Source organism: Gymnoscopelus braueri (assembly GCF_963280865.1).
Source record: "Gymnoscopelus braueri genome assembly, chromosome: 5".
Taxonomy (NCBI): domain Eukaryota; kingdom Metazoa; phylum Chordata; class Actinopteri; order Myctophiformes; family Myctophidae; genus Gymnoscopelus; species Gymnoscopelus braueri.
This window is the reverse complement of record NC_137606.1, coordinates 8742353-8761486: the sequence shown is the minus strand read 5'-3', so window position 1 is coordinate 8761486 and position 19134 is coordinate 8742353. Positions and strand designations below refer to the sequence as shown.

Below are 19134 nucleotides of genomic sequence, written 5' to 3'. Positions count from 1 at the left end.
CGATTTCCGTGAAATTTCACACGCACATTCCCACTAGGCCGAGGAAGAAATGCCACCCCTTTCACATTGGCCTGTTATAGCGCCACCAGCAGGTCTAATGTAGCAAAACACATTTTTGGAACAAAATGCCTCAAATCATGAATGCAGTGTCTGATTGCCGTGAAAGACCTAAGAATAAATGGCACCCTTTTCACATTGGCCTATTATAGCGCCACCAGGAGGCCAGAATAACGTACCTGACCTGGCGGAGACCTGTGCTCCGAGGAGCACTTTTTCTAGTTTAATATGAATTCATTCTGTTTCATTTCTTTTGACTGACTAATGGTAAACGATCCCGTGGTGCTATGTTGCTTTTATTTTGAAAAGTAGTTTTATAACACAGTAGGAGGAGGTTACCCGTTACCGTAATGCCCAGGATAGCAGGCGGGTGTATATCGTAGACGTACCGTGTAACAACGCAGTGGTTAGATAGTGTGTGTTTTATCAGTGCGCCACGGAGGTCGTTGGAGCATCTCAAAATCAAAGCGGAAATAAATGTGCTTAGTAGCCATTCTAAAAGCCTGCATCGTTCTTTGGAGGGATGCATAGATAGATACTTCTATTAAACACACGTGTTGTTATTATAAAACAGAGTCACGGAGGAGAGAGAGAGACCCACAGGGACATCATCCACTTCTCATTTCCACGCGATCTTCAATGCTCGCTCGAGCGATTCGCGTTTTGACAAAGTTGACGCATCTTCATCTTCGTCTTCCACTCAGATCCACTCATCTGTCATCACAGTCAGGTGGGTACCGTGGGTTCCATACTTCCATTCATTCATAGACTGTAAAACATAGGTTCCATTCTATCATAACACATTCAGTTACCTGAGGTTACCTGGCTGTCGCTGCGCTGCCGACATGAACTGATATACAAGCCAAGCTTGTGGATCAGCTCTTGTCGGCAGCGACACCATATCGTGCAAAAGGGAGCATAAATAAACTATGTAGGCATAAACTGCTCCATGCATACTTTGCTGTAAATGAAGGAACACTGCCCTCACGCGGCGAAGTAAGTAGATGTTGATGCGCATGCTTTACTTTTAAAGTTAAAGAGGTGGTGCCATGGTTTTGCACTTTTTCTATTTTTCATGTGTCTATGAGGTTGATAGAACTTCATTAAGCCCCCTGGTGGTGTTTTTATGGTGTTTTATGTCTTCTCTGACTATTTTGAGTTTCTACCTGGAGGCTGAAACCTTGAGGGTCAAACGTGCCAATAGAAAAACAGGCTTTAGTGACATAACATACCCTCCCCCTCATTATCATAACACAACAGGTGTGGGCATGAGGAGGAGGAGGGACTAGGACAGGTGGGTGGTGCTAATGTGGTGGAGGAGGTGCTAAGGTGAGAACCAGGTATACTTAATGAACTGGAGGCGTGTCCACATAAAAACATAATTTTAACAATTTCTGTACACTTTTTTGAAAAAAATCTTCCTCCTAGTATAACCAAAATACCTGAGGATTATGTTTTAGGGGGGGGGGGGATCACTGAAAATCACGGCACCCCGTCTTTAAGTTAAAAGTACTGTATTTGTCATCTATGAAGGTTAAAGAACACATTGAGCCCTCTTGTCCCTTGCAAAAATGTGTGCACAATTTGTGAGAGACCCATATCCAACATGTTCTGAATTTTTGTCGGTTAGAATAACTTTTCAATGGTTTGGCCTACAATGCTGTACAGTACATGGTTTATGAAACTTTCTGAGTAATTTTTTTCTTCAACTATTGGACTGCTACAGTCCTCATCATGACTACTGCTGTCATCTGAATAGTCATGTGATGTTAGCTGCTGGGGCAGCAAGAGGGGAAGGCTGTGAACGCTCTGCTCGGCACTTCACATTCACAAGTTTCACTTTACGTTTTCAACCGAGACTGAGAGAGCACCCTGAGTGCATTCCGCTCTCTCAGAGCCATTTCCGAATCTATCTCTGGACCTGGGCTGGCACATGGGGCACCCCAGGCCACTGCCTGGACATAGCACTGCTGAGAACCATGAACCACGGACCCCCTCGAAAATGAGATGGTGCATCTCAAGGGGTTTATCCTTCTAATAAAGGTACTCTATATATATATATATATATATATGAAGCTAAGAAGCTGAACGGCTCTGAATACGCCTGGTGTGGCCAAGATGAAAACCTGTTCTATCATCTCACACCATACTGACGCATGCCTCATTATCCTCATCAATGGCAAGGATGGCCTTCCCTTCAGCATCAAGGATGATGAGCATGATCGTCAGGCCGCAAAACTAATCTTGGAATTAGAAGTTTAACTATACTGTAGGTTAAGTAATCAGAGCAACATCCATTTTTAATTCCTCATTGTGTTTGGTATCTTGCAGCTATGAATGAAGAAGTGGTGACTGGACTGGTTTGTCAGGAGTCTGAACTGCAGGATGGACAGTAAGTCTCTTAACCACCAGAATGAACATAATTCATTGTGGTTTTGATCATCTCTTTGTTTAATACATCTGAAATTGGACGATTGATGCAGTTTTGTCGTCACACAACTGTGTGTGTGTGTGTGTGTGTGTGTGTGTGTGTGTGTGTGTGTGTGTGTGTGTGTGTGTGTGTGTGTGTGTGTGTGTGTGTGTGTGTGTGTGTGTGTGTGTGTGTGTGTGTGTGTGTGTGTGTGTGTGTGTGTGTGTGTGTGTGTGTGTGTGTGTGTGTGTGTTAGGATGAAGGAGGTGATGGTTGAGGACCAGAAGGTGTTGTTGGTTCGAGTCCAGGGCCAGTACAACGCTATTGGAAGCCAGTGCAGTCATTACAATGCTCCTCTTATTAAAGGTAAACACTGTAGAACAGTGGTTCTCAAACCTTTTAATTTGAAATTACTCAGAGTGTTCAAATGGACAATACTAATGGTATTAATGTGCCATTTGTATAACTGAGACTGCTGTTTGTGTAAAGTGTTTATGTAAAGTGAATAATGTAAATAGTGCATGTTCTCTGTGGATTCAGGAACACTGGTTGGAGACCGGTTGAGGTGTCCCTTTCATGGAGCCTGTTTCAATGTCAGGAACGGAGATATTGAGGAATATCCAGGTTTGGACTCTCTGCCCTGTTACAAGGTACAGTCTGCCTGTCTATGATGTATGGTGTAAAGGGATTTTAGCTAGCTCCTTATTACCAATTAAAGTCTGGATTGGAATTTTAATTGAAGCCAATTCAAAATCCTTCCATTTTGCATCAAATTCTCTATCACACCAACAGACTAAATATAATACTCTTTCAGGTTTGGGAGGGACTTGCCTCCTATTTCCTTAGGGGCCTGTATTGTTTAAAATCTGATGATATTTCATATTTAATCTGCTATATATAAGGATTCAGTGTAGTATGTGATTAGAGCCTGTTAGACTTTGCCATCTTCATTACAGAGCCATGTTGAGTCCACTCGTAACAAACTGTAGCTAAAGCTCCATTTACACATTTTCTCAATTTACAGGTCAAAGTTGAGGATGGCAGCGTATACGTGTCCATCAGCAAAAAAGTGAGTTAGACAATTTGATTCCAGACATGTCAATTTGACTGATTTTCTTTTCTTGGAATAACATTAACATTAAAATACTTCCATGATTGTTTATTGTGGATTATTCCAGTCTCTGAAGCTGACCAAGAGGGTCAAGGAGATGAGCAGCAGGGTGCCAGGAGTGGACCATACCATCCTGCTGATAGGAGGGGGTAAGAAAGGACCTCATGCCATCACTAGAGCCCAACCAATATATCGGCCTGGCTGATATATCGGTTATTATTTGACTTTTTAAGAACATTGGTATTATCAGTTATGCGGTCTATGTTTTTTTTTACCACTTTCAACCTTTCCGTCTATATATTTTGGGAATATTGTTTTTGGTGAACATTTTCAAAAGTAAAAATGTGACGCATGGTGGCATTCGGTGGTCTAGGACTGTCCAAAATCAGGCTCGGCATCATACTCAAAGTTCTGGCATCAGTCGGGCTGTAGCCATCACAAGACTTCCTTCAGTCCCGTACAGAGCGGACCGGTTCTGGAGAACAGCTCATCTGATGGACTTCACACTCAACACCGCCCTTTCTTAGGTCCTCAGGAATACAAATGCCAAGTGTGATGAGTTATTCAACACCGGACAATTTTGCGCTATATAAATGCACCATTCACATACATACATGCATACATACATACATACATACATACATACATACATACATACATACATACATACATACATACATACATACATACATACATACATACATACATACATACATACATACATACATACATGCATACCTACATACATACATACATACAAGCGTACATAGACATATTCCTGGAATTTATACTGTGTTTATACAGTATATGACAGATTATCAGAATGATCAAAAGCTCTTACTTCAAAATACTGGTTAACAGAAGTCCATGGGTGACTAAAGACTGATTTGTGTCGCGAGTCACACACTGAAAATAGCCGATCTACAAGCTCACAATGCGTCACATCTGTGATGTGGTGATGCGGCATCAGTGTACAATGATGCTTAAATGTCTGGTACAGAGGCGTCGCTAGGTCTCTACTAGGTTGGGTGCTTAGCCCCCCAGGCAACGGACACATGCACGTGCGCGCTGTTTTCGCAGATTTCGGCGGATTTGGGTACTTTTTCCCCAGTTTTTTGTTACTTTATTTCGGTTTTAGGGTTAGGGGTAGGGTTAGGTTACGGTTACAGATATATAACTTAAAAAAAAATAAAAAAAACGAAGCCCCCGCGTAACGACGCCACTGGTCTGGTAGTTATTTGATTTTTTATTTCAGTGTCCTTTTACTAAAATAATGCGAAGAAGCACACCAGCTGATGCCTTCACTTTAGTCCAAACTAAAGCCCTCTGCTGTTGTGTTTTGAGACTCTGTCCTTTGTGTTCACTACCTGCCTCTCTGCTGTGTAGAATAAATGGAATAGAATAGTCCCCACTCCTTGGGGTGGTTTTTTGTCTCTGTTTATTTGCACATATGTGAAATTTGTCCTCTGCATTTACCCATCCTAGGAGCAGCATTCTACGGTGCCCGGGGAGCAATTAGGGGTTAAGAGTCTTGCTCAGGGACGCGACTGGCGTTAGTACCACTAGTTTATGCAAGACCCAGTAAGGACGAGCTGTGATTGACAGTTCTGCCTGGTTGAACTTCTTGGTAGCGTTTTTGCAACTATGCCTCAAGAGTCAACCTAACCTTAATCCTAACCTTATCCTCAGTACCTTAACCTCAGTAAAAGTATGCCTAAACCTAACCTTATTCCTAACCTTAACCTCAGTAACAGTAGCGTTTTATCAGAGAAAATAAATAGTCCGCAAAAAGTAGCGCTGGGTCGTGGAAAACAAATAGTCCGCAATGAGATTCGAACCCCAGGTCCACAGACTGGGAGTATAATGTTTAACACTGCACACCATTGAGCAAGCAAGAGGTTGTGGGAGTTACTTGAATGAGACGCTGCACCTGGTCTTACATAAACTAGCAGTACTAACGCCCGCCGCCTCAGGGACACTCATCGACACATTGCTGGCCTGTCCTGGAATCGAACCTGGGACAACCACGGCTTCCCAGGCAGGCTCACTAACCACTCAGCTATGGCAGCCCTTACTCAGCTATGGCCGCTGAGACTCTGTCTTTTGTGACCACTAGGCCCCGCCTCTCTGCTGTGTGCTGAGACTCTGCGACAGAACCGCTATGAGGGTCGAGTTGTCATGGTTACCAGAGACACACTGCCACCATACGATAAACCCAAACTGAGTAAGGTAAGTGTAGGGTTGATCGAGTTAATGAAAAACCATGCTTTAGCAACTCATTCTAAAAGATGAGCACATACTTAACCTCTTGAACCCTAGCGTACCTATTCTGGGGTCGAACATTGGGTGAAAATAGCAGATCTACATGTGGAGATGGTTTGGGTGATCATTAATAAAGTCCTATGGGATACACACTAAAGCAGAGGTTGACAAACTTGACAACTGTCTGAAATGCCATTCGATGGGACACACCTCAGGGTCATATGAGACACACACGGCAGGTTTGAGACTGTTTGGTCGGACGCTTTCCAAGATGCGACAGAGTGACACACAGAGATTTGCTGAATTAATAGAAGGATGTGTCTTAGTTGAAACATATGAGTGGAAAGTTCCTACAGTAAACAATCAAACCAGTTATACTGTAGGCTGATTCATCAGAACTCATGCTTTGTATAATACATCAAAAAAGATTAAAGTTTTAACTTTGGGTGTGACATTACCTTATTGTACCTAACCTAAGAAAGGAATGTCGTCAAATGTCTACAGTTAAACAAAGCATACAGTACATTAACGGGTCCAGTAGGTCCACTTCACTTACGTACTTGTCTGCATTATGTCAACATACATTTTCAGATTTGATAAGTCTGATTGGTTGCATTTCTGTATATCCGAGCAAACTTCAATGTCAAATCTTCCAGTGACTTCAGACGTTGACTTCATTTCTGCCCGACGTTTGGCCAGGAATTGATGGTTTAAAACATTTGACTTTTACCACAAGGCTACATAACAGAAACACTGCTCTACATGTGATGCTGCTGGTGTGTGAAGCTGTCAGTGTGTCTTTTAACTACACACATCATGCTTATGAAATGCAGATGTTGTACAGTAGCAGTAACTAACCACTTTAAACCTCTGTACTTCGTTGTACTGTCAATCAAATGGGGAAAATAGCCGATCTACAAGCTCACAACATGTAGATGGGCAATTTTTCACTGAATGTTCACCTATTATGACATGCCCAGTATAGGGATGCTAGGGTTCATGTGGTTAACGAGGCGATTTCACAAAAAACATTGACAAAACACGAGTATCACAGGAAAGTAATTGTGGTGGGGGTGATGGCTGATTTAAGCCGTCAGAATCAACTTCATTGTCACATCACAGGCTTACAGGTGGGTTATTTTTGTGCACACTCCCATCATTTTGTAGTTTTTTGTGAGACGGGAGAGGATAGAGATAGAGTAGGAGCAGCAGAGAAAAGAACAACACAGGATAGATCATCAAAAATATATATGTACATACTGTACGTAAACTGCTCAAAAAAAGTTCGGAAACTTAACTTCGGTCAATAATATCTCCCCTTTAATAATACCAATTGGTATTGTGTTTTATATCATTTTTATTGTTGATTAGTCACCTTTACAACGAGGTACAGCTTGTAAGGATCGGGCATTCGTGGAATGAGCAACACAGCTGAATGTGTGGGTAGCGCCTCCAAAAAATGTGCCAAAATCAACCAATATGTTTCTGTTGGTTATCACTCTTGTTTTGAGCAACCTGCCAGCACACACCTGCTGAGAGGTGTGTGCCAGTAGTCACAGGTGTGTGACTGCCTCACAGGTGAGTGACTGGCACCTGAACATGGGTTCTGCACCTTGTTGAGTTGGAGTGTGTATGCTCCAAGCAGCAACACTGCCCCCATGGAAAGATGCCACGTTTGTCCCTTCAGGATGAGGCCTGTGCAATAGGGCAAGTGAAGCTGGTGTTCCGTTATCCAGAGTCAAAGCATTATTTGGTGTCAGCCCTGGTACCATTTGCAAACTTAGGACCAAGTTCTGTGAGACTGGTGAAGTCAACAAGGAAGACAACAACCCAAGACCCCTTGCTTCACTGAGGAACCATAGATTTACAGGCCAGATTTGCACAACGGAACCGAAGACAGATCTCAAAGTTGCAGGGCCCATGCTCAGCTGCCAGTCACACCTGTGACTGGCACACACCTGCCTGCAAATGGTACCAGGGCTGACATCAAATAATGCGTAATCTGCGTAACGGAACACCAGCTTCACTTGCCCTATTGCAATCCTTATCCTATCCTTATCCTGAAGGGACAAATGTGGCATCTTTCCATGGGGGCAGTGTTGCTGCTTGGAGCATACACACTCCAACTCAACAAAGGTGCAGAACCCATGTTCAGGTGCCAGTCACTCACCTGTGAGGCAGTCACACACCTGTGACTGCTGGCACACACCTCTCAGCAGGTGTGTGCTGGCAGGTTGCTCAAAACAAGAGTGATAACCAACAGAAACATATTGGGTGATTTTGGCAAATCTTTTGGAGGCGCTACCCGCACGTTTAGCTGTGTTGCTCATTCCACGAATGCCCGATCCTTACAAGCTGTACCTACTTGTAAAGGTGACTAATCAACGATAAAAATGATATAAAACACAATACCAATATTACCAGTATTATTAAAGGGGAGATACAATTGACCGAAGTTAAGTTTCCGAACTTTTTTTGAGCAGTTTTATATACAGATAGCATGTAGTAGCAGGCATGTGCAGTACATCATGTTTAGAACATTACATCAGATGCAGGTGTGTACATCACAGGTCAGGTGCAGTACACTAGACCAGTGTAATAGGTAACGGGACACATGGACACCTAGAGCTGGCATACCTGTCTGTGTATAGATCTATTCTATGAACACAGGATAAATCAGTCATCCCCACACACACCCTGTCATGACAGCATCTACAACTGCTCTGACCATCTTGCCCTCTTCTCTACAATAAACCATGTTTGAACCATCTAACTGTGTCCCTGAGTGTGGAACGTGTGCTGCTGGCCCAGGGTGTTTCCATAGTGTGTTATTTATAATGTTGAGTCTTGCTGAAGGAGTTGCTTAGTTTCAAGAAGCAAGGATCTAGTTCTCTGTATTAACTCTATAAAGTATCATATTACATGTTCCTATCATTCACTTATCTATAAGTCTGATTTCAGCAGGAGGTAGAGGCGTTGTTTTTATGTTTTTGTGTTTTCTGTTGACGTCATAGTAGAAACATTGATGTCTTCTCAGGCATTGAACGTGGACAGCAGCAACATCCTCCTGCGTTCCAGTGACTTCTTCCAACAGTATGACATCGAGGTGTGGACACAGAAAGAGGTGAGCAGGACACAAAGAACCAAATCAAAGTTTGCAACTCCAATGACATGCACAAAATAGGGAGACCAGGTTGAAAATGGTTAAGTCTGTCTGTGAGTTTGATATATTTTGAACCAATGAAAAGTATAAACAAGAGCTTGTGACTAAACAATAACTACTCATGAGCCCGAAACATCAGTCATTATTTGTACATGCACCTAAATAATAAAAGGCTTAAACTGTCCATGTTGCTCCAGCGTTGATCTCTTCTGCATCTGTTGCCCCTGCGACGCACCGGATTGGCCGTATTAGGCTGAGGCGCACCGGTAGACTCCCTTTGTAAACAATAACTACATTGGATCCATTGGAACATATTTTTTCCATTCCCTGAAAAGTTACGGTTTTGGATATGCAAGGTATCCACCCGACAGCGACGAAATACTTAGTCTAATGTAGTTAATCATATGCTTGTAAGAGTTGATGTAGCCTACTGTTTGGTCATGTTGTAGTGAGTTGTGCATGGAGTTGTGCATGGATTCTCAGTCGCTACGTCCGATTTGTAAGAACAAAGGTTTAGAACAATATTCCTAATACATCACCATTTGACATATTGTTCCAATTGTTTAGGAAACACAGCGCAAGTGTGCGTGGCTCCTTTCACACCGTTTCACAAATCGCAGATTAGGACTTGGCCTGACAAAAACTTTCAGTCGAGAGATTTAGTTTTGCTTTAATCCATGGGTGTGTACGTACGTGTATGTTCATGTTGCAGGTGGTGTCAGTAAACCCATCTAACAAGAAGGTGACGTTGAATGACGGCACTCTGCATCACTATGACCAACTGCTCATCTCCACTGGCTGCAGGTTGGATTCACTACCTCTCTCTTATTACACTTTATGTGCTCATTTCTCCTCTTAAAATGATATAAAACAACAACCCCCATTGAATGTACAGTATCAAACATCTGAAGGTTTGAATGAATCTTAATAGTACACCATCTGGTTCTTCTACTTATATTTGAGATTTGAGATATGTCTAAGATCCCCAAATTCACAGACCCCCATTTGAAAAGATTATGTGCCACTGGACCCTAATAAGAGAAGATTATATCAACATTTTATGAAAATAGCTCATCTATAAGCTCATAGCTTATAGAACTGCTATTTTTTCCGAATAGCCATAAAATACAATAGGGCTTATGTTTTTTAACTGTTCCTCATTTTGCTGGGGACCACCTGGAACCCTCTCAAGGACCCCTGGGGGTCCCCGGACCCCACTTTGAGAACCAGTGTCATAAAAGCACCTGGTTGTTGTTCTCTTCATAGAGCGCGGCCACTCAGCTGTCCAGGCTGGGATCTTCAGGGAGTCAAGTTGTTGCAGTTTCATGAAGACGCCAAAGACATCCACAGCTGCTCTGTGGGCCACAAGGCTGTTGTTGTCGGAGCCTCCTTCATAGGTGATTACACTGATTGATTGATTGATTGATTGATTACTTTATTAACAGGTTGCAAACAGTACGGCAGGTACAAGCTATGCTAAAAAGGATAACACAAAAAGCCCTGGAGGGACTTGTTTCCATTATGGTCCTATGAACTCAATTCATCAACAAGACATACAATCTATCTATACAATTGGAGACCACACAGAGAGAGAGAGAGAGAGAGAGAGGGGGGGGGGCAGAGAGACAGAGAGGGGGGAGAGAATAAAGCCCAATAGAATAGAGGGAGACACCAGTGTGTACGTGCAGGTATGTGTGTGCCACCTTATGTACTGCGTCATACAGAGTTCCTCGCCAAAACTAACAGACCTACAAGCTTCTGGGGGGCAAGTGACACCCTTTAAATGAAGCTTAACGTGCATGAATGTAAATAGCCCAAGGGACAAGGACTGACAGACACACAGATCTCCATATATGGCCATATCTGTCACATCGGCAGTGGCACGTAGGTATCGAACTCTAAAGGTTTGGACCCTGTAGCGGCTCGAATTTCTAGTTCATACAATACATGTCACCAACAATACCAATAGCAACAGTAGGTATATTTAATAATAATATTTCAAATGTATATTGCGCTTTTCTAAGTACCCAAAGACACTTTACATGCTTTACAAAAGAAAATCTACTTTATTAGGAAAAACACAAGAAAAGACAATGGAATAAAAACAGTGGAATGGTGTGCAGTTTGCTGGCGAAAGCCATATTTATTGAAGAAGACATCCACTCTTATATTCTGCTGCAAAATAGACATGACTATGATGATCATTGATGTTATGATTATTTCTGTATATTTCATTTCCTGCTTCCACGCTTCCTCATATTGTAGCCCAGACCAGACATTCTGGTTTGTACCTTCCTACCCTGGAGATATTATCTTTAAAATGACAAATCTAATCTGCTTTTAACCTCCGCTTCCTTACTGATGTTCCTCACACAAAAACAAACATATTTCATGTTTTAATAATTATTTTGTCCTCACTCAATTTTTTTTATCACTGTATATTTTTCCTCCTAGATAGCATATGGTTTACGTTTCATTATTTGACCACATATACCCTGCCATCTCTATTCTAGACATGTCATAAAAGGTGAACCTTTGACTAAAATAGGCTAACAAAACTGGGGGTCCTTGAAATTACAAAAGTTTGAGAACCACTGGTCTAGGGTATTGAGTAGTATTTTGTGAAAATGTGTTATAATGAGTTGTCAGCTGACTGAAAGGTGACAATGGGGAGATTGGTTAGGGGTTGAATAAATTACCCATTGTTAACGCCAGTACCAGGCTCTGAAAGTGTGAAATCTTTGGAAGCCGTTTTCTCTGATTTGCCTATTCTGGCTTAACAAGCCTCAAATTGACCATATCTTCTTCAAATATATCAATAAATGACACATCATCTGAAAGCTTACATTCTAATGGGACAAAAAACTGTCCCATTGCATCCCAAAGCATTGTACTTGGTCACATTTGTCAAAAATATTTATATGTTTTTGGCCGAGGAGATTTGATGTAGAGGGGAAAAAGAAGAGGCCCAAGTATAGACCCCTGGGGGACACCAGTCAGGGTTCAGGGGTCGGCAACCTTAGGCACGGCTGCCAACATTGGCACAGGGGAGGGTGATCACTGGCACACTGACATGAGAGAGAGAGAGAGAGAGAGAGAGAGAGAGAGAGAGAGAGAGAGAGAGAGAGAGAGAGAGAGAGAGAGAGAGAGAGAGAGAGAGAGAGAGAGAGAGAGAGAGAGAGAGAGAGAGAGAGAGAGAGAGAGAGAGAGAGAGAGAGAACTTGGGGAAAACAAATATTGGTTTTATGGACAATCAAAATCTGTTGTAAATATTTTATTTGACTGTCAAGAAAATAAAATCATGGCTCTTGATGTCAAAACGGTTGCTGACCCCTGGGTTAGACATAACTTGCATCACATTCCATTACAACCTGGTGTCTTGTTTGTGCCATAGGCATGGAGGTGGCATCCTACTTGGCAGACAAAGCAGCCAGTGTGAGCATGGTTGGCACTACAACGTACCCGTTTGAGCGCTCTCTGGGCCCGCAGATTGGCAAGATGACTATGCAGGTAGGAAACACTGACCCCTAGTGGTCTGTCATTGTGAGTGCCCAAACAAAGTGAATCTACTTTGACATGATAATTTGTCAGTTTATTTGTTATTTTTTTTATAAGTGTTAAATAGCTCTATATTGTGATAGTAATCATTGCTATAGAGTGTTTGTTCAGTAACTAATACCGGATACAGATGAAATAATTGAAATTGGAAGTGATGACACAAAGAAACGAGCAGACACAATTGGAACTGGAACACTATCAAATTGAAGCTGATGAATGGGTACACTCTAGGTACCCTGATTGGTTGAAATTGGCAACCCAGCTGAAAATAGTTAAAGAGCTGGAGAGACACTGATGAACACTCTCTATAGCAATGATTACTATCATGATGTAATACTTAAACCTTAAGAAAACGCTTTTAGTTTTCACCAAAAGAAATATCACTTACCCTGCCTTTTAACCCATTAAAACCAGGAAAGCATCTCTGTCATTTTAGATTTTTGCGTTGCTATTCAAAAATAGCAGATGTACCAACTCACAGCGCGTCACTTCGTGCCGCACTGTGAACTTGTACATCTGCTATTTTTTTAACGTTTTTGAAAAATCTTGAAAGTGTGAGAACTGATTTAGAAGGCATTTTTAGAACCTCGACCTCAGGTCTTAATATAAGTCGAGAGCTTCTAGTTCTAACAATGTTTCTCCTTTTAAGATGCTAGCAGAACAGAATGTCAAGTTTTACATGAACGACGCCGTCGTTGAGATCAGGGGAGAGAATGGAAAGGTAATTCTACGTTTCGTTGCCGTCGGGCAGAAACCTCTTATCTCCATATTTTAACCTGTAGTGTTTTGTTTTTGTAAATTAGCGCCCTACTTGATCATACTACAGCGTCACACAAAAGTATCAAAAGTGCAGATATACGAACTCGATTTGAGCTTGTAGATCTGCTACTTTTGATGCTTTTGAATTTGAATACTGAAAAGTAACAGTCTTGCACATATGAGGTTTCCACCCGACAGAGATCGTTTTCTCCATTACTACTCACACTGACACCAAGATGTTCTGATATTGTAGAATTAACCCAGGATATTCATAGTAAATGTGATTTCTCCAGGTGAAGGAGGTGGTTCTGAAGAGTGGTACCGTCCTGGAGGCTGACGTGGTGATTGTAGGAGCTGGTAAATTATTATTATTAAGATAAAAATCCTTTAAGGCATTTCATAACTTTGCCCTGTGTTTACATTACAATAAATAATACATGTTTTACCCAATCATTTCCCTCTATATACCAGCAGTCATCTAGCCTGGTAAACCACCCCAGTCGTGGAAATCGACTGGAGTAGTGTGGTTGTGTTTACCTGTTTGTTTTGGTTGCCCAAAAACATCCCTGTCTACCGAAACAAACAGTGAAAACACCAAAAATACAGGTTTTGTTTCTGCAGGTAAACACCACCACACTATATGCCAGTGGCTGATAACTACTTGTATAGAGAAATGATGGGTAAAAATAAATTTATTGTTTTGTTATGTAAACACAAGGAAAAGTTGCATACTATGCCTTTTAAACGCCAACCAGAATTGGGACAGCTGTAATGATGCATACATGATTTGAGTGGAGCTAACACGCCTTTCCTGTATGCACTTGTTTTGTACATTTTACATGTAGCTGTATTCAATTCATCTTTGGTAAAATGTACCATTACATGTTGGCTTGGCCTTTCCTGAGTTGCGATAGTTTACAAGTTTACAAATATTTGTTGACTTTCCTGTCTAAAGGAGGCATGAGGAATAAACAAAAATGCTAAATAATCGTTAGCGAATATCTCACTCTATTCATATAGTTGATGCCTCACTCATACAGTTTGATGCCTTTAGTTCTCAAAAAACAAAACAAAACGGACCTTGTTCTGAATAACAAGTACATCACTTCATTTGCGTTTGATGTGGATGTTCTCATGACACAAACAGTTTGAAAAAAACAAAAGACGAAAGAAACGCTTCCTCTTTAACTTTCCTGATTAAGAGTGCTGTAGCTTGGCAAACATTTGTAGATCGTTCTTGTATGTGTAGAGAATTTATAAAAACGAAATTGTATTGATTATAGATTTTTCTCCCTCAGGTGTCATTCCCAATTCTGACTTCTTGGCAGGAAGCCAGATAGAGGTGGATTCCAAGAAGGCTGTGGTTGTTGACAAGGTATTATGAAAGGCATTTAGATGACAATGATAACAACCACTTTGTAATGAATGAGGTGTGGCTGAAAACCAAGCTTGACATGAACAAGATGGCGAAGATGGAAACTTGCACTCTATAGGTTCAGATCCAATAGGTTCTTACTGCTAAAGCTTCCGATATGTACATGCTACGCCGTATATCTAGGCATCATCAGTTTCTTTTTTTGAATATAATTATATGGAAATGAATAAGAATGAGAAAAGTTCTGTGATGCACATTGGTGTCGTCCCATTACAGTTCATGAAGACCAGCGTAGCTGATGTGTTCGGGGCAGGCGACGTGACCTCCTTCCCACTCACCATCCGTGGAGACCAGAGGGTCAACATCGCTCACTGGCAGATGGCTCAAGCACACGGTACAACACTGAAGCATTCACAAAAAGATTATTACCACTGTCACTGTCGGGCAGAAACCTTAGGATCCATATTTCATCTCTGTACGTATTTTCATAAATGAATGCCCCATTTTATACTTTGATGGTGATTTTGAAACGAGGTTTCCGCCCGGCAGTGACGATATTCTATGATGATTGCTGATTTGATTGCTTGAAATCGGTTTGTTTTGTTTTGTTTTGTTTCTCGTCTCTCGGACCCCAGGAAGGGCAGCCGCCTTAAACATGCTAAAGAAACCAACCAAGATTGATTCTGTCCCGTTCTTCTGGACTGTGTTGCTTGGGAAGAGTATCAGATACACAGGTGACTGAATAGTTAAAAAAAATAGAAATAAAGATTGTGATATTTGATTTTGCCCAGCCCGACAACCAACCCTTATGGTTCAGTATTCTAAATCCATCCTAGATTGAGATTGAATTTTTTTCCCCCATCTCACAATTTCTCCTGTTTTCGTAATTGCAGGGTTCGGGGAGGGATACACAGAAATCATATTCAAAGGCAAAGTGGAGGAAAGGAAGTTCCTGGCATTTTATATCAAGTGAGTACCAGCAGACTAAAGGTCTATTCACAAGGCGGAGTGATTGACACACCTAGTCATTTGTTTTCAGTGAGAGGCGAGCGTTCAGGTGGGGAGGCGCGGGCAATATGACAGGTGACAAGTGGGTGCAATTCTGTGAAACTCTCGCTCGCTGCCAGAGTTGAAATGTGTTTGAACTGTTCTACTCCAGTGGTTTTCACAGGGGTCCTTGAGGGGATTCCAGGGGGTCCCAATGAAAACATTGTGTGTGTGTGTGTGGTGTTTTTCTCCTCTGAACAGAGAGGAGGTGGTGGTAGCGGCAGCCAGCCTGATGTTTGACCCCGCTGTGGCTCGCCTGGCAGAACTGATGTCCACAGGAATGACCATAACAAAGGCACAAGCTCAGTGAGTGTGAGACCCCCGTTAAGCCTGATTTATACTTAGTTGCGTGCCGGTGTCGTGCTCAGTAAATAACAGATCTACAAGCTCGTAGCTCAGAGCTTGTAGATCTGCTATTTACGGCGCAACACCAGGGTGTCATTTTGGGTCTCAGGAGGATGGCAATTGCTGCCCCCTAGTGTTCACATTTAACCTCAAATACATTTATTTTATGAATATTTTCCCCAATTTAGAATTATTTTTTTTGCAGATTAATCTGATTTAAAAAGAAACGCTGAGTGCATCTCAATCCATGCCCATCCATCTATATGTAACATTATATATATGTGTTCTGCAACCATACATTTATTAACCACTATTTTGGGCATGTAGTTATAGAAGAACATTTTCAAACATCGTGTCAACGTGTCGCTTTGTGAGTTTGTAGATCCACAATTTTAGCTATTTTAGAAATGGGTCTTAAGTGGCAACTTATTTTTGCCACCCCTGTTTTTTTCTGAAATGACGTCTCTTGTCTACGTAAATAGTACGCATTGCTGAACTGTCATGTGACATCTCTTCTTGTTGTGTCACCAGGCACCGGCTTCGAATGCTATCAATGCATTGAATGGGAGATTATCACGTTTTATCTGACCATTGAATGGGCGAGTAGGCGATATACTGACCTACCCGCGATTTATCAGACCATTCATTGGGCGTAATCAGGAGCTACTGACCTATTCGGAGGCAGAGCAGTCCCCACAACATGATTTACGATTCTGTGCCTATCGGTACATAACTCGAACGGCGCTGAGTAGGCTCAAGCGAACGTCACAACGTTGGTGACGGCAACTTGCTCGCTTTAGCTCGCTCGGTGGTCCGTCACGTGGTTCCAGTTCGCTTGAGACTGCACGCCTCCGTCATGGTCCGAAACCAAAACCGAAACTGAACTTTTTAAGTCATCTCCGTCAGTAGGTCAGTATGTCTTGATAACACCCAATGAATGGTCTGATAAATCGCAGGTAGGTCAGTATGTCGCCTACTTCGCCCATTCAATGGTCTGATAAAACGTGATAATCTCCCATTCCATGCATTGATAGCATTCGAATGGGGTGCACCAGGAGAGTCGCTTCTGAAAATGCAACATATTTAGATCAAGGGGTCTTCAACGTTTTTCAGGCCAAGGACCCCTTTGCTGAGAGAGAGATGAAGCAGGGACACCCCACTACATGTTGTAGTGGGAGTATTAAATTGTGTTGTAGATTAAACTTTTTCATAGATTACATAGATAGCTTCATAGACTTGTTTGACATCACTATCACTAGTGTATGCTGGATTTGATGTGTATTTTCAGACATTTAACCATACTTCAATACGTCAATACTTAGTAAACTTGACCTAAAAAAATAAGTTCCTATCACACAAAGATTTGGCAGGCCCCCCTGTAGTAACTCTGAAGACCCCCAAGGGGTTCCGGACCCCCTGTTGAAGACCCCTGGCGTAGGTCATCTGTCCATAGTCTCTCAAGACAGATGTGTTGACTCTGTCGATCACACTGCATTGTGATTTGTCGAACATCCTTCCGGTCTGAAGAGCTTTCTGTTCTCTGTTCTGTTACCGGGCAGAATTACAGACCTGTCTGTCTGTCTGACGACGGTCTGTAACATTGGAAGATAGTTTGACTTGAGAGACTTGTTAATGTGCCCATTAATTCATTAAGACCAGGAATGCATCTATGTCATTTTAAGATTCTTTGGCTATTAAAAAATTGCAGCTCTACAAGCTCATAGCGCGGCACTATGAGCTTGTAGATCTGATATTTTTGAAAAATCTTGAAAATGTGTGCAAATCTTTCAATGTGTATATATATATATATTTAAAGGGGACATTTGTAACTCAAATCTTTGCTTCTGGGGGTCCCTGGAACAACATATTTTGAGATGTGGGTCTGTGGCCAAATACACATTTTCGGGGTCCTTGACATGAAAAAGCTTGAGAATCACTGATTATAGCAACATAAGTATATCTGCTATTGGTTAATAGCCAAAGAAATCTAAAATGACAGAGATGCGTTCCTGGATTTAATGGGTTAATAATACATTAGATTGCACAGGATTTCTGCTGTTTTTAAATATTGATTACAGCTCAACTATTTCTGTGTCTTGTTTCAGATCTGATGACCTGACCTGGCTGAAGATGTAGCACGTGGTCTACAGCAGTGGGCTCTCAAAGTGGGGTCCGGGGACCCCCAGCCAGGGGTCCTTGAGGTGGTTCCAGGGGGTCCCCGGGGGAAAAGGATTGATAGCTAGTATAGGAACCAAATGGACCATGTAACATGTGTGTGTGTACAAATGGAACCAAATGGGACCCCATTTGTACACTATGTTATGGAGCTCCGTGGCCTAATATAACATCTCTGTCGGGTGGAAACCTCATATGTCCAAAACGGTTACTTTTCGGGATTCAAATTCAAAAGTAGCAGATCTACAAGCTCAAAAGTGCCGCGTTTCGAGCTTGTAGATCTGCTACTTTTGATACTTTTGTGTGACGCTGTAGTGTGATCAAGTAGGACGTTAATTTTACGAAAACAAATAAACACAAAAAGTTAGAATATGGAGATAAGAGGTTTCTGCCCGACATGGACGATATATCAGACTGGGGATCCATGACATAAAAAAGGTTTGAGAACCGCTGGTTTCAGGCACCCAGAGTGTCCCCAAAGACCAAATATGTCACCTTCGTCTCTTTCTTGTGACAAACTGAATGACTCCATTTAAAAACCTCAGGCCATTTTAATGTCATTAACTGCTTGCACCAACTGAGCATTTCTGTTCATGTTGTTAAATGTCCATGTCTCAGAAACTAAATGTGATGGAACGCTGATGTCCAAATGCGATTTAAAGCCTGGCATTACCTCAGTTCTGTGTGAAATAAGAAATGTCCAACATTTGTAATCATAAGAGATAATAAAACATACTGTATGTGGCAGAATTACGTGTCTTTATCCTCAATAGACATAGATTGATTCATTTGTGACAAAATATTAAAGGATGTTATCAAATGTTCTTATAATTTACAGTGTTTCTCAACCTTTATGATAGTGACATCATACC

The 19134-nt window shown here is 41.8% G+C and overlaps 1 protein-coding gene across 1 annotated transcript; it reads left to right on the top strand.

The window, feature by feature from the left end:
* The first annotated feature begins 468 nt into the window (after positions 1 to 468).
* aifm4 (apoptosis inducing factor mitochondria associated 4) lies at positions 469 to 19012 on the top strand. Its single transcript, XM_080428027.1, has 19 exons — positions 469 to 787; positions 2389 to 2449; positions 2724 to 2833; positions 3008 to 3117; positions 3492 to 3536; positions 3646 to 3727; positions 5695 to 5807; positions 8878 to 8964; positions 9716 to 9807; positions 10270 to 10400; positions 12398 to 12513; positions 13211 to 13282; positions 13614 to 13677; positions 14619 to 14695; positions 14972 to 15089; positions 15331 to 15429; positions 15589 to 15664; positions 15944 to 16048; positions 18193 to 19012. Exons 1-19 carry the CDS (start codon positions 697 to 699, stop codon positions 18221 to 18223), a joined length of 1680 nt encoding a protein of 559 aa, XP_080284153.1. The 5' UTR covers positions 469 to 696; the 3' UTR covers positions 18224 to 19012.
* Positions 19013 to 19134: the final 122 nt, after the last annotated feature.